The following is a 16,845-nucleotide window of genomic DNA, read 5'->3' as shown; positions in this document are numbered from 1 at the left end:
GTCAATTCGTTACAGTTTTGCCCTGACCCTTCAAATGCTGGTCAAGCTCTTCTGACCGAGTGCAGTGAGAGCACCCGTTCGACTTCTGACCCAATGTTGTGAGCACCCTAAGCTCTTGTTGGACCCAATCCCGCGAAACATCTACTCAAGTGGTCATCACATTCGACTGCTGGCAGGGCTTACCGTCCGATGGGGTGAGCTCCAGTCCCCATTGGATACAACATGAGCCCTCTGGCGGTGAGAATCTCATACGCCCGTGGCAGGGCCAACCCGTCAGATGCCATGAGCAGCTAGTTTATGTCGGCGTAAGCCTTCCCGGTTGGGTGGTAAAAAAATTTGTATGCCCTCATTCAACTGCTAGTGGAGTTGACCAATCCGATGCCGTGAGGGGCTAGTTTCCATCGAATGCTGCGTGGGACCTCCCAGTCAGGTGTTTTAAATTAAAAAAAAAATGCACCCTGTTTGTTGGTTGGTGGGGCTCACCTATCTGATGCTGTGAGCTGCAGGATCCTAGTGTATTCCAGCCTTTAGTGATTCTCCAGTGATCTATTTGTGAATCTTCAGCAATCTCCCTGTGATACTCCAGCAATCTTCTGTAAGCTACGCTTTGGAATAATATGCATACCTGTCTAGTCACCATAATCCTGTGAAGAGGTGTGTGTTCTCTCCACTATCATGCTCCTGTTACCATGGTAAAGGGAAAGGAGACTCAGTTAGTTCATATTCATCTGCTCATCATTATTCTGACTGTGCCATTACCTGCTTTCTGTTTAATTCATCACTGTCAATAAATACCCTGTTTGGGTTTAACCAAATCTCTGTCTCCGACTCTGGTCTTCCCTGACACTTACATGTCTGTTCCTTTTTAATACTGTATATATTTTGAAGAAATGGGTAGGGTTTGTGCACAGTTAGAACAGCGTCTTTAAAGTTTTACCTATGCATTACTCCATTCCCAAACCACACATATTTTTGCACAAATCAGTTGGTCCATAAGGTAGCATCACTGGCTGTTGTTTCACAGTTGAAAAAGAAATGAAAGTGATGGATCAACAACAACACAGATGAAACTTCTGAGTTTGCATGTCTTTATCACATACGCTATCAAATGGAAAATACTTTGGCCTGTCCATAAACCCACATTTGTGATCTTGTCCACTTGAGAGCATATGTACGCGGCAGGAAATAAGTGTCTGTCCCAGGTCTGATAAATCCGAAAGCTCATTGCCCTTAACACACCACGTCCCGTGACCCTACAGAGGATAAGCTGTTTTAAGGATGGGTGGATATAATTTGGTAGTAAAACAAAGTGTTGCATTATGAGTATTATTATGAGTATATGTGTATTTTTTTCAGCCAGTTTTTATCACTTAATTATACAACCGTGAAGTTTATTTTAAAGTGCAAAGTACTGAAACTTAAAATGTGTTAATAAAGCTCTTTAAGAACTTTACTTGAAATTTTACAACACTATGTTCTGAGTGTGTTCCATCAGGTAATTAAAAGTTCTTCGAACTTAGAGTGTGCATATGCTAAAATACACCCCAACGTTCATATTTATAAAAATGGTCTTTGACGTGGAAAAGTGCTTAGCACCTGAGACTGCATCCAAAAACCTAGGCAGCTGACTTGTTGCCTCAATGCCTTATCAGGCAATGACTTGTAAAGCAGGGTTTGTGCATGAAGGCACCTCACGAAACTGATTTTGGACAGACTTCTGAGGCAGCATAACAGTTTAATGATCTACACCAAAATAGCGCAAGCTTTGGTGAGAACTAAACAAATATTTAATTACTACAGTAGAAATTTCTTAATAGAAATGACATCAAAGGTGGAAAATGTTGGTCAAAAACGTACATTTACACACAAACTGACCAGCAAACGCAACTTTCGGACGCCATCTTTATTTTTCTAGCTCAACTGTAACAAATGGAATGCATAGGATTGTGGGACATCAAAGGCAGTGAAGGATACATCTATGCTGCCTTCAAAAATTGATCAGATGAAGGTATCTCAGGAAACAGGAAGTGAAGCTAAGATTGGATTCGGATGTGCCTTGATGCCTTCCTACCTTGAAATGTGTCCTCCGAAGGCAGCATTTTCCAGTTTTCGGACGCAGCCCACATCAGGGTCTGAGCAGAAGTACACACTTTTCCTTGTGGCAGAGAAATCGCAATTCTTGCCTCTTGCCATTCTCAAGTAAGGGATTTGAATGTTGTCTGGTTTTATAAATGTCACTTCTGGAAAAGAGGCGTATGCACATTTTTGTGTGTATGTTTGTTCTCTGAATTACACGTACACATATTTGAGAAATGATTGTAAGATCAAATGTTTCTACGCAACATTTTATAAATGAGGCGTCTAGTCTTCAAAACCACTAGAAGCCTTAGGCCAAATACAGGAAATATAGTGCTGTGGGGATGATGTATTTTTATAGCCTAAAAGCCATTAAAAAAAGCTCTTCTGGTTGCATTGTCTAGTCTTTTTTTATGGGTTATTGGTTAAATGTCTGAAACAAGTTGGTTAATTTGGTTTGTTTATAGCCTTTGTTTAGTTTTATGCTTCAGCCAATTATATGTAGGCTCCAAAATTCATAAAAGTTGTTCTTTTATGAACATTATTGTGTTAAAAAAAACAAACAAACGTAAGAATCAAACTTTTGTTGGTCGCAGAGCTTATTTTCTGCAGTAATCTAGAAGCCAATGGAAAAATCTCTTTGTCTTGGAAACCAGAGTGCTAGCTTACAGGTTGGCATGCAGAAATGTGTCATCACTGCAGCGCTTTATATGTCATGCAAGTAGAGTCAAATGCAAAGACCACAAGTGTGGTTCTCCAACACTGCCAACTTGATAGCAAAACATGGCTAGCCTTTGTTAAAGACAGAATTTCTATATTTCTGACTAAAATTTCAATTTCTTTAAGTCAAGTCACCTTTATTTTTATAGCACTTTATACAATAGAAATTGTTTCAAAGCAGCTTCACAGTGATAAACAGGAAAGTATCACACTTGATGCAAACTTCATCAAACACAGTATGAGACAACTTTAAATTCTCATAATGGTGTCATTATTCAGCTCAGTTCAGTTCAAGTTTATTCATTATGAAACAAGTTCAGTTCAGCTATATAAGCAGCTCTACAGAAGACAATACTGATTGAAAAAATTTAGCTATAAAACAGAAGACAATAGGCTCAGTTCAGTTCAGGTTTTGTTCTCATCCGATAGTGTCCGTGCAGTTAATCAGTAATATTGCTGGATATTAAGGGTCCCCAACTAGCAAGCCAGAGACGACAGTGGCAAAGAACACAAACCCCATTAGAAATGAAGAAAAAAACTTGTAGTGGATGAGATATTTTGTGTAAAATATCTCTTGATTTTATGGTAACAGTTTTTTTTTGTGCATTTGCAAAGTCCATTTGCAAAAACCAGATTTGAAGAAAATCAGAAATGTGCAATATCATAGTTTTATTGTTTACAATATCATGGTGTATACGGTAACTTTATCAGCACTATAGAACTCTGTGTTCAGTGGGACCAGCCACTCTATGGCTTATACATTCCATGGAAGGTGACCGGACTGATGATATCAACTTCTGCCCTTGCAACCTCAGACAGGTCCTTGGCATTCAAGATCAGGCAAAATGTTGGTCTCTGGGCTCCAGGCGCCACCACAATTGTCATTAGGACACCTGTTGAGCATCAAAGCATTACAAAATACACACTTGACAAGACAGTATTTGACAATATGGCTAGCCTCACCCACCATCATCCTCATCCACTGCATCAGGGTTCTGCACAAACAGCGGCTCTGAAGGGTATGAGTCTGGCTCCTGCCATACCCAGGTCTCCTTAGTCCTCACATTCAGCTTGCAAATCTATGAATCATCAAAGACAGCCTAAAAAGCACATTCTTCAACACTTGTTATAAAATATTGAACAGATGATATGTGATTATTCATACCCGGTCAGGGACAAAGTGGTTGAGGCCCAGTCCATAGGCGTATGTGTAATTCTTTCCGTTGTTCATTTTGTAGTTGATCTGGGGAAACTCGAAAGCTGTGAGATTCAAACACATGATAAAACATGTCATTAAACTTATTAGACTTATTTGAGAAATGGAGTTGGACCTTAAACAGAAAGTACTAAAAATACCTTGTCGTGGACCAGAGAAAAGCACCTCAGGCTCAAGCCAAATGGTCCCATCAACGCGCATTGTAGCTGTGGCTGTGGTGTACGGCAGAGAGATCAGATTTTTGCCCTGCTCCTCCTATAAGAAATCAGTGTTAAAGGGTCATCAATCCTGAAGGATCAGTATTTTTCTCACATAAAAATATAATTCCTATGTGGCTTGCTTTTATAAAATGGTTACCACACAATACAAATACTAAAAATATGTATCAATGCTACTTTCATGAAGTAAATCACTAAATGCCTTCCTTCCACTGTAAAACATATATATTTTTAATATGTTCATGTTGCTATGGGTGGTTGCAAAGAGTGTTGTGCAGTGATACACAGAACCATTGGGTGAAGCGGTCATAGCAGTGCTTTATCGTGAATAAAACACAACTATTGACCAATCAGCATCAATGACTGTAGCTAACCGTTTTATAAATAATATTAAAGTGCCCCTATTGTGCTATTTCAAATATTACCTTTCATGCAGTGTGTAATATAGCTGTTTGTAAATATAAAAGATCTGCAAAGTTTCAAAGATAAAAGTGCAGATAAATGGAGTTATTGTCTCCCATAAGAAAGAAGCTAGTCTGAACTGCCTGAAACAAGTTGTCAGTAATTTCAATCTTACTTCCTGCTCTACGTCAGTTTGTAACAAATTTGCATAATGCCAGCCTATGTTCTTCACTGGCTGCCCGCAAACAGCAACGCCATTGTTACTGTTCATATCATTGTGTATCAAACAGTAAGGAAGCCTCCAGAGCTAAAATTCAGATATGGTAATGGGCGTTTGGTTTCCGACACGTGGTGTAAGAAGTCGACCAATCACAACAGACTGGGCCATCTGACCAATCTGAGCTTAGTAGACCAATCACTACAGACCGAGCCATCTGACCAATCAGGGCAGAGTAAACTAATCACAACAGACTCGGCCATCTGACCAATCAGAGCAGAGTAGACTAATCACAACAGACTGGGAACAGGGAAAAATTAGGAACCTTTCTAATAGCATAATAGAGGAACTTTAACAGAAACTTTTGATTTTAATGTATTAGTAAATGTTGGAATTAATATTAACTAAGATTAATAAATGCTTTAGAAGTATTGCTCGTTGTTAAATCTTGTTAACTAATGGTCAAAAATGACACCTTATTTTAGTGTTTCCAGTATTTTTTTTATTTACCCTGTAGGGATCCAGAGGAATGACGTATCGCCTCACTTCTGGCTGAGGGGCAATCATGGCATTTCTTTTAACCTCGTCCCAGTTGGCACGGAGGTTTGCCAGCCACAGATAGTTGTAGACAAATTCAAAGCTAAAGAGGAAAAACAATACCTTATCTTACCTGAAACCAGTTGTTGTTATACATGAAGAACAATAATGGTAATGAATAAATTACAGAGGTGAATTGGCTTTGAAACTCAAACTTTCATCAAAGTAAATCATTCTGTTTTACTTACCCTTTCCAGGCACACAGGTCAAAAACAATGTACCCTGAGTCCTCATAGCAGTTGATGTGATGGAAAAGACCCATTGCAGAGGTTCTAAATTTATAGTCAATGTACTCCCCTGGATGCTTCCTTGCAATGTGTATCCACGTCTGTATAAATTGACACAACAGATCTAAGGTAAAGGTTCAAAGCCTCCTAACCCTAACTGGCATTAGCAACTTGTTAATAATAAAGAGATAAAGAAACAAGAACATACGCCTTTCTCCTCATCAGATTCAAAGCAGTCCATATAGTTGGATCCTCGAATACTCCAGGCACTCAGGAATTTCAACAGGTTGATTTTGATAGGTGTTTCAACAAAGACAAAGTAGTTCTCTGTCATCCCAAAACTAGTAATGGAAAGACATATAGGGAAAACAGGTGTTAATAATTTATCAACTGTCATTGATCATTATAACACTGGGTCAAAATATTGCCAAATGGTTCAATGACATAAAAGAGTGTCCATGATATAGGAAAAATCTTTCAAAAATCTAGTTTTAAACACGTGGCAAGTTCTTAGAAATATTCTTTTTGTATTCATGTTGGTTTCACATGAACAGAGTTCTTTGGAATGTAATATAAATGTGTCAGTTATTACCTTGGTATCGCAAGAGTTTACAGATGATATGAGATGTAAATAGTGACCGCGTTATGGAGGATGATCAGATATTTTTTTATTTACTTTCATTTACAGACAAGTGACCAACACTGAGTGGCAACATCACTACATGCATTCAACCAGCACGGCTCAGCACAGTTAACCACAATTAACCAATGGGCGTTCTGTATGAATTGCATTTTAATCAGCTTTTGAATAAATGAATAGAGCATAATGTCACTGACCCCTATACTGCATTTAAGCATATAACACAAGCAGTCCAGATACCCAGACCTTCCTTAAACAAGAAGTTAATATTGAGTAACTTACATTTTAGACACTATATTGCCAACATTGTGTCTCCAACAACGAAAATAGTTCCAAATAAAGTTAGAGCAGAATAAAACATTACGCATATCTGAGCAACACACATTAGTGGTGCTTTGCCCTGCATCGGGGTCTTGATCGCCCTGACAGGTTTAAATTATGACAATGACCAGCTGACTATCATACTTTACTTATATAATCTACACAATAAAGTTTCTTTGGTGAAAGTACTGTAGCTATATTTAATTTAAACATTGTTATTAACTGTATTACATAAGTATTTTAAATGAAAATTTTGATTCTAAACATTTTTATTTATATTTACTTCAATTGTAGTCAAACAATAGGACATGTCTTTCAGTCCTCCACATGTTTATGGATTGAGTATTACCTGTGTACGTAAGATGGCTTGAACCTTTCAGCACTTGGGAACTGCACAACCACCTTGGATTTGTCAATGGGGTCAGATTTGTCTGAAAGATTTTGTTGGCATTTAACCAAATGAGTTTAGTAAGCATTAGTCATGATTTAACCAACATTCTTTAAATATTTCTCAGTGATTGTAAGACTGCTTACCTTTTTGTTTAGGTGGGATTCGGACAATATTGTAGGCCAGCGAGGCCCCCTTCCCCATGCAGTTCCCAATGTTGTACACCGTACCATCTTTCTCAATGTGGGGATGGGCTGTTACTCCATTTATGTTGACATAGTCACACATGTCAACCTTTTGGAATGATTAAGTGATATTTCTTAAAATGCTGGAAAGCTATTCAGGACTACAAAACATTCAAATCAATGTACAGTAAATCATTGTATTACCTTTTTCAAGGTTTCCAAGGTTTCCACATTTACTTTGGTGATATAATTGGTCTCTGTGACAGCATAATAATCCTCTCCAATAGGGTAAACATTCACCAGGCAGTTGTCTGTCACCTCAACACCTTTGAAATACGAGAAGAACCTGTCAAAAAAATGGGGGGAAAAAATGGAAAAAATGCTGATGCACCAAACCCATAAGAATTATGCCATGCATACTAAAGGTTTCAGTTCTGTGAACTACAACAAATTGTCTCTTTTACTGTTCATCAGCTGGAAAAAATTGTTCTGAAAGTGATTCCAACTATATTGCTTCTCTTATAGTTGTGCTGTGGACTCTGCTATTCTTTTATATTTAGAACAATTTTTAGAACGAGAATCTTATAATCTTATCATTATAGTTATCGTCCTTGGTATGAACGGGCCTTAAGTTCAGTCAGACCTGGAGAAGATATTTTTGCAGGGATCTGGATAGGCACAGGTTCCAAACTCAGTAATGACCACACGTTTCTCAGTCATAGCACGCACGTAAGCATCTGTTTTGATAAACCTGTGAAAACAAAACGCCATGGAAAATAGGTTTTGTATTATTTTCTTTAACTGGAGACAAGTTTAAGATAACAAAAAAATTATTTCACATACTTGCGGAAATATGTGACCTGTCCATTGCTGAAATCAAACTTGTGCATGAGGGCCTGGCCATCAAAAAGATGGTAGAAGGGCTCAGATCCAACCTCAAACAAACCGGGACCCAGACGGAGCAGACTCCCTTTTATAAACGAGGGGATGCGACCTAAAAAAGCACATTCACACTGTAAAAAGTAATACGCTCTATCTTCTTAATAAAACTGTGGCAACAGATTACAAGCAATATTATTAATTAAATTCAACATATAAGAATTGAGTTAGAATTAATCAAATTAATTCCATAAAAGTCAACCATTTAAAATGTGTAAAATTTGCAAACACCATTGCAAAAACTACAAAGCAAAAGCAAAGAGTGAAACTGTCCAACTAAATGAAACGCTGATCACCATAATGGTGACCAACAATTGGTGTTTTTTTTAAATCAACATCAACATCTAAACCTCTGTTAATTCATGTGTTTCTCTTTCCTTCAGTGATTCTACTTGTTATCATCAGGTGTCTTTAATGTTGACAATAAAAATTAAAGAGTTCTTAATTCATCTTTGACGTCTGTCTGTTATTCAGATATTTTTGTTTAAATTTTACTCGTTTTAAATGGTTGACATTTAAGGAATTCATTTAATTAATTCTAACTCAATTCTATTTGTTGAATTTAATTAATAATATTGCTTGTAATCTGTTGCCAAAATTTTATGGAGTAGATATAGAGTATTACTTTTTACAGTGCACAAGCGTTCTTCTTGTTGTTTTTTTCCTTTAGAACTATACAATTAACCGTACACTAGAGAATGCTGGTTAGCACATATGTTGCTCATGTAAGCAACTGAAGTTTTTTCCTGCCTTGAACTGTACAAATAGTTTTCATGATTGAAATTAACAAATACTATACAGTTGCACAACAAATCACTGTTCATTGGGGGGGGGGAGACCTTCAGCCAACAGCCGATGTGTCTGAAATCGCATACTGTCTGAGTAGATACCACATTTGAATTTGAATTTACTTTACAACTGTTAAAAAAGTATTTTCTATATATTATGAATATGGGTAGTATGAAAGAAATTCAGATGTACTACATCCGCCATGTTGTTACTGTCACGTAACCTACTAGCGTCAGTTGTGTCGCTTCACTTCTATTCACAAATCCTCTCCTTGTGGCCTCATGGGATAGTAGTGTCCATTGAATGCGTACTTCAGAAACTCGGTGGAAGTAGTAGTAGATCATCTGGTTTTCACCTACTGTTTTTTTGAATACTATGTATTCTGACATACTACTCTTTTGGTGTACTGTTTTTTTGAATACTATTTAGTAGGGAAGTATGTGATTTCAGATGCAGTGAGAGTCTTTGTCAGGTCAAACAAGCAAATCTTTTTCTCCTAAAGTTTTTCTTATAGGAGGAATTCATGTAGTAGAGTATCACTACTCGATATTAAATACATTTACAAAGGGACATCTTTTTCTTTTTTTAAAATATTTTCAATCAATAAATATAAAAATGAAGGAAATACCAGTGACTGTTGCTGGAAGAGGTTCGTTCAGCTCCTCCACAGTCTCAAAGATTTTCTTATAGCCTCCAGCAGGGTGTTCAAAACTGAATGAATGAATAAATAAATAAGTATATATAAATTAAATTATTAAATACAAATTAGGGCAAATCTAAGAGAATCAATAAAGTAATTTACAAAAATTACTACAAACATATTTTCCAATGACATATACAGAGCACTATAAATCAAAAATATACCATTCATCCAGAGATCTCAGGTATGTTAAAATATCAAAAACCTTGTAATATACAAGAGAATAAAACAGAAAAAGAATAAAAAGAAAGTCACTTACCGGCTAACCATGATTGCTGCTGGGACAGTAAATGTCTGTTGCAGTTTGTTCTTGTTTGAGTGTCAGCGGAACCCTGAGTTTATGGGCTTTTATACTTTATCCTCTTACACAGTTTTTGCGCTGACTAACTTTAACCCCTCTTACAGCCAATGCCAGTTATTTGCTAAACAACAATCCCATTGTACAAAGATCCTGAGATGCAAGCTACAATAGCCATTCTTCAAATAGGATTTGCTTCTCTTGATTTGAGGTTTTCACAAAGCTAAAAGCTGTGATGCAATCAGGTAGACAAAACGTGATTGTACAACGTCAGAAACATAAATAAGCTGAAGTCAGCTGACAAAGTCCCCCAACAAAGACTTTATTCGACCAATAATAAAACTGAGACCATTATAAAACATAAAAAGGACATTCTATAAAAAGCTGTTTTATAACAAGTGTAACTGAGGTATAGAATAATTCCTCACTGGGTTTTAATTCTTCCAGGAAAGTTAAAAAAGGACACACTGTCAATAAGCGAACAACTTTTTCAAAAGGGCACCAAAAAAAAAAATAAAAAATAAAAAAAAATAATTGCATGAAAAAAGTCAGTATATTCTCTTTCTACTTTTGCACTAATGAAAGTGTATTAAATCTGTAAGCGGCAAGAAAATTGAAATGCAAATGTTTAGATAGCCTAACAAAATAAATCAAACAAAACCCTAATGCGTGTTTTTGTCCCCAAACAACCATTCCTCAGGAGAGGGTGTGTAATCCAGGCATATTATGGCAGAGCAACAAACACATTGTTTGCCTAGTCCGCCAGGAAAACAAGACTCGCAATGAATTCATGTGCAGCAAAAGCTTATGTTTTGAACATGATATATCTCATAGTGACTATATCACAAGTTTCTCGATGTGGAGTGATTCCACAACTGATTGCAATAAAAATATTAATGTAAACGTCCCATTCTAAGTCCCCATTAACTTTTAACTTCGATTCCCTCCCATGAAATGAAATAAAACATATATTTTCTTTTATATCTTGTATGTAAAATGAACCATTTCTATCAATAAATCATAAGTGCTGCTTATTTTATTTCCCAAGTTTTGCAACCTCTGAGGTCACAAGCGCAAAAGCTTTTCGCAGCACACAAAGAAAGGGCTTTCAGTTATCACATTCCTGAACAGATTTGTATTAACTGAAGAATGTTTGTTTTCGCAACACAGGCCAAATTAAACAAGCACGTTTTTGCAAAAGGAGAATACTGAATTTAAGTAAATGTCTTATTCTGCACTAGTATCTCAGAGCATTTATGAGAGATTATATAAAACATTACAACATAACATTACATTTAAAAATGATACAAATATGAAATAATGTCCCGATCTAACCATCTAAGGTTGTTTAATTTACAGTAATGCCATATTTTTCACCTGAAGCGAACCAGTAATTTAGAAGTTAAGAAACTATAATAATTTAGAAACCAGTTAATTATAATATTAAGCACATTTTTTGCAGAATGAGGTGGACAGTAGTTAAGTATTTTTACTTTACTCAAGTAAATTTAAAAAGTATCTATACTGTAGTATCTGAGTGTTTTTCTTTGGAAAATTTTTACTTCACTATATTCCAATGCATAATGTTCTACTTTTTAACTGCACCACATTTCATAAATAAAAGTTTTTTTTTTTTTTTTTTTTTTTTTTTTTTACCTTTAATACTTAAGTACATTAAAAATTTTGTACTTTCTTACTTGTACTCAAGTAAAAATTTGAATTACTTTTACTTGAGTAAAAGTGAGAAAGTACTAGATTTCTAATTTAACTAAGTATTAAATTTAATTTGAAACATAATGCAGTAAAAAAGTATGACATTATGGTTTGGAATGTTGTGAAGTAAAAGTTTCCCAAAGAAAAACACTCTGATAAAGTACAGACACTTAAAAAATGTACTTAAGCAGAGTAAAAACACTTCACTACCATCCACCTCTTGTTGTGCAAAATATAGTGTGATAAAACATGATTTACTTAGATCTTACTTCAACAAAAACAATAAAAGCATTCACATTCAGTAACCAGTTTTCTCTTTTTACTTACTAAAATTACATTTGTTTGATCTTGAAAAAGGGCAATAAGGGCTCATAAGAAGTTAGTGATCTGCAAGCATTGATGCAGGTGTTGACTTAAAAAAGTAGGAACAAGTTTTTTTATTTTTGCATTCATAAATGAAAAGCTTGACCTCACACATGTAAGTTGTACCAAGCATTATCAGAATGAAAGCGACCAACCTTCTGGTGCTTGGGAACTGGGCCAAACTGCACACACTCCCCAGACTGAAATCCAAGATTCAAATCAAATGACTTTTTCAAATTCAAACCTCTCTTTTTTTTTTTTTTTTTTAAAGATGCCTATGAGCTGTAATTGCAACAATCCTTCATCTGGTGACATGAAAACTTCTTTGGCTTTGGAAGTAAATGCTCCCATATCAACACTAAACATGTCCTTGATACCCTGCATTACCTCTGGAGTGTATTAATACCCACAAAATTCAAATGAACATTTTCTCAGTGTATATCACCATTAACATGTTGAATACATTCAGAATATTTTCTGTTGTTGTCTTTATGAATGAAGACTGCGAAAGTGTTACAATGTGAATAAATGGCTTTCAACTAAAATACTGGGTGAGGGAGGGGTGGGTAACTGAGTCCGGGGAGGGTATTACGTGCAACCGAGTTCAGGTTAAAACTGGTCACATTTTTTTGACCCTCTGGTATTGTTCATTTAGGAATCACACTTGTGTTGTTCGAGGTCAAAAGTGACCGAACACCTGAAATGTAACTTTTTTTCAGTAAAAACAATGTAATATATTTTTTATCAATAATATTGCAGGAGAATTAACAGAATATTACAGAATTTACAATTTACACAAAATCATTGTTACACATGACATCAAAATTCAACAAAAATGTAACAAAAACAGAATGAACAGAAACGCTTTATCAGAGGTTAATCAACCTGATTTCAACCTCTTATTTGACTCTTCTGGCTCAATTTTGTTGCGTTCATATCGTTACAGCCACACCAGTTAATTTGTGTCTGTATAATAGTGTGTTGTGTGTGTGTGTGTGTGTGTGTGTGTGTGTGTGTGTGTGAGAGTGTATTTAACTGGCAGCACTCAGTGTGTTGTTTCGGATTCTGGAGCTGTGCCTGGAGGCGTTTTGCTGTCGCCGGTGGATGTCTGTGGTTGGATCGGGCCTGGTTGGTCTGCCAGAGCGTGTTGGAGATTCATTTGAGTTTCCCGCAATGGTTGTTCCACCGGAGTGTGCTGGTGATTTACCTGGTCTTCCCGCAATGGCTGCCAGTGGCTGGCTGTGGTCTGGACGTGGTCTGGATGTGCTGTCGGAGTGTATCGGGGGGGCTGTCTCGAGCTGTTGCCGAAGATCAGCCGGCGAGAAGCATCGTGAGCTGAAACGTTCCCAGATGGTCGCTGGTCATCAAGCCGGGGCTGACTGTGGTTCGGATGTGCTGTCGGAGGGTGTCGTAGGAGCTACCTTGACTTAGGCTGAATCCCAAATGGCACCCTAAACCCTCACGGTCTTCCTCTGAGTCTGCACTTTCGTGACGTAATGCCGCTTTGACTGCTGGGTAAAGTCCTCTGTGTAGCTCGCAAACTTGCGGGCTCAGCTGAAGTGCGCATTGAGGGCGCATAGTAGGTGCAAAGGGGGTGTTCGCGAGCACCCTTCTGAAACCTAAATTGATGAATGGGACACGCTACGGTCTCGTGGACTTAACGGACATGCGCATGCGGCAGCCATTGTAAGTCCACAAGACCGAAAGTGCATAGAAGTGTGCCATTTGGGATTCAGCCTTAGTTGCAGTTTATAGACCGCCCTCATCCGATATTTCATTCTATGATCATTTCAAAAAACTCTTTAAAGAAGTTGATGAGTAATGAGTGTATTGATACAGTTGATACACGTAATGAGTATATTGTTATGGGGGACTTTAATCTTGATTGGTCTTATAAAAAGGCCAAAAAGAAAGGAAATAACTAAACTGCATGATTTTACACAAATTGATTGAGAGCCCTACACAAATTACAGCAACTTCGCAAACTTAGATAAAAGTTTTACACACAAATAGACTTTTAATTTTTTTACTTATCAGATCACAATTTAACACTCATATCCAGGAAGTTAAATAAAAATAGGTTTGTTTATCATGATACTACACAGAATGAACAGAACTATTCTTTTAGAATATCAAAAAAAGGATACGAGTGCGTTTGAAGAAGAGCTTGGACAAATTGATTGGGTATCCCTTTTATCTACTGAAGATTTGGAAACTGCACATAAAATCTTTATAGAGGAGATAAAAAAAAAACATAAGGAATAAATATACAAAATTAGTTAGAAATAGCCATAGAAAGAATAATTTACCATGGATTACTGAACAGGTATGGATGCTCATGAAATGACAGCATCGACTTCTTTTTAATAGTTTAAGAAATAAGGTAGTTAAGACATTATGGCAGGCTAAGGCACAATACTTTATTGATATTTAAATGAGGCTAAAGGTAACAGTAAAAGATATGGCAAACTATTAATCAATTGAGAAAGACTAAATGATGTATTAAATGTTTAAAATTAAATTTTGAAGGAAGAATAATTAATAAGCATGATGAAATTATAGATACTTTTAACAATTATTTTGTTGATTGTTCAAAGTTTGACTGATACATTTGGAATTAGATATAAAGAACTTAACTTTGTTAAATCAGTAAAACCTGCATTCCATTTAACACCAGTTTCAGAGAATAAAATTCAGAATATCATAAAAGATTTGAAAAATTCTAATGCTAAAGATATAGATGGTTTAGACTGTAATTCCTTAAAAAACAATTGTAAAAAAAAATATTTTGTGAATTTATCAGTCGGACAATCTATTTTCCCAAATTGTCTTCAAGGCAGTTGATCCATCTAACATAGCAAATTATAGGCCAATCTCAATTTTGTCAGTAGTGTCAAAAAATAACAGAAAAAGTAGTAACTGAGTAAATCGTACATTTTTTAGATACACAAAATAATTTAATGTGCCCTATGCAATTTGGGTTTCGTAAACAGCACTCGGCGGAAACTGCTGTAGGCCTATGTTATTTTAGTGCAGTAAAAACTAGACAAGGGTTGTGGGTGCGGTATTCCTTGATTTGCAAAAGTCATTCGATACGTTAAATCATAATATTCTATTATCTAAATTACTACATTTTAACTTTTCTGTGGAAACAATGAAATGGATTGAGTCTTATCTTACATCAAGGAATCAGTGCACACGGATTAAAACACATACATCTTCTATGAGATGTTGTTCCAAAGGGGTACCTCAGGGGTCTGTATTAGGGCCCCTACTTTTTAGTTTGTATTTGAATGATCTCCCAGATGTTTGTCCTGACGTATATATTCAAATGTACGCAGATGGCACTGTGATTTATGTACATAATAAAATAAATGAACAGGTATGACAAAAATTATCTGCTGTCATGACTAAAATTTGGACTAGCTTAATCAGTGTTGTTTAACATTAAATGTCCAGAAAACTGCCAGTATTTATTTTAAGATTAGAAAGAAGGAGGAAATCCTGCCAGATATATTAGTTAATGCTGAAAAATTACAAATTGTGTGGGATTTTAAATATCTTGGAGTTATCTTAGACACTCATTTAACATTTAAAAGCATGTTTAAAAATATAGTCTGAGCAGTGACACCTCAACTTAAAAATGTTAAATTCATACGGAGTCAACTTTCAACAGAAGCTGCAAGAATGTTTTTGCCTTCCTTTTCTCGCTTTTCTTATTGTATTACTTGTCATATTTTGTATTTGTGGGGGTATTTTATTGTGTCCCAGATAGCACACGTACGTCGCAGAGACGTCTGTGAAAAATCGTAGCATCTGGTAAACATCGCATTCGATCGACCGTTTTTAGTGGTTAATGGGCTGTCTTCCTTACCTCTATAGGACGTCTGTATGATCTTCAATATTTGAAATTACGTGCGGATCGGCAGATCAGCAGCTCGCTTGAAGTTGTCTACACTGGACGTGACAAAGCGGTGTCTATATTTTTTGTAGCGTCGCTCGCGTCCACTGTAGGCACGGAAATATAAAACTAATTATAACAAATACATATACATTGATGGCTCATTGTTCATCTGCATACAATTTGACAAGCATCGAATTTATATTGTTGCATTTTTCCCCAACGAGTAGCCTACTTAACGTGTAAAAACAAAAACAAAAATCTGCATTCACAAATGCAGTTTCACTGATAAATTTTGTCTTACATTGTGCACATACACTTATAGCTTTTTTCGGCTCAGAATAATAAAAAAGGCACGATAAGCACTGCATACATGTATTTATTTTTTTAAATGCTTAAATGATTTGCAAAGGATGACTTCATCATAATCTGGTTACAAATCAGAATTAAAATACTAATAAAAATACAACAAGTTCATAGGAACACTTTCTGGAACCCATCATGCACAACAGCCTGTAGTTTGTGTAGTGATATGGTTAAATGTCGCCCCCTAGTGGGCGAGGGGGATTTTTTCGTGGAATAAAAAGTGTATCACATTACGTCGGTCTGACTTGGCTTACTTCAGCACACAATAACGATAAAATAGCCATCCTAACACAACATGGTGTCAGAAGTTTGCACGAGAACGGCATAGGAGGAGTGAGAGAGCCCTTTTGCCAAGAGTGGTAAAAAAAAAAAAAGAATTCATGCTTTTTAATGTGAAATTTAACGGACAAGTGATCGCTCGACACGTGCAGAGGAGAGAACTACGCAGGAGAAAATGAATCGGTTTCAGGTACCGCCACCGCAAAAGTTCGACTTCTCAAAACCAGAGGAATGGCCAAAGTGGAGTAAAAGATTTGAAAGATTTAGAGTTGCATCTGGACTTGAATTAC

The 16,845-nt window shown here is 36.3% G+C and overlaps 1 protein-coding gene across 1 annotated transcript; it reads right to left on the bottom strand.

The window, feature by feature from the left end:
- Positions 1 to 3,410: 3,410 nt before the first annotated feature.
- rpe65a (retinoid isomerohydrolase RPE65 a) lies at positions 3,411 to 10,881 on the bottom strand. The gene is made up of 14 exons (XM_051882968.1): positions 9,895 to 10,881; positions 9,564 to 9,646; positions 8,051 to 8,201; positions 7,851 to 7,958; positions 7,412 to 7,553; positions 7,169 to 7,316; positions 6,984 to 7,065; positions 5,882 to 6,014; positions 5,635 to 5,774; positions 5,360 to 5,489; positions 4,153 to 4,267; positions 3,962 to 4,056; positions 3,764 to 3,875; positions 3,411 to 3,689 (listed from the first exon to the last, which is right to left on the bottom strand). Exons 1-14 carry the CDS (start codon positions 9,903 to 9,905, stop codon positions 3,544 to 3,546), a joined length of 1,596 nt encoding a protein of 531 aa, XP_051738928.1. The 5' UTR covers positions 9,906 to 10,881; the 3' UTR covers positions 3,411 to 3,543.
- Positions 10,882 to 16,845: the final 5,964 nt, after the last annotated feature.

Source organism: Ctenopharyngodon idella, chromosome 2, assembly GCF_019924925.1.
Source record: "Ctenopharyngodon idella isolate HZGC_01 chromosome 2, HZGC01, whole genome shotgun sequence".
NCBI classification, from domain to species: Eukaryota; Metazoa; Chordata; class Actinopteri; order Cypriniformes; family Xenocyprididae; genus Ctenopharyngodon; species Ctenopharyngodon idella.
The sequence above is the reverse complement of the archived record's forward strand: the minus strand, read 5'-3'. Positions and strand labels throughout refer to the sequence as shown.

Excerpts from the sequence above, each read along its gene's own strand:
- rpe65a (XM_051882968.1), bottom strand. Across the intron at positions 7,317-7,411 it reads CCTTGGAAACCTTGAAAAAG|GTTGACATGTGTGACTATGT; the intron begins GTAATACAATGA and ends TCATTCCAAAAG. Across the intron at positions 4,268-5,359 it reads TTCCTCTGGATCCCTACAGG|GAGGAGCAGGGCAAAAATCT; the intron begins GTAAATAAAAAA and ends GATTTCTTATAG.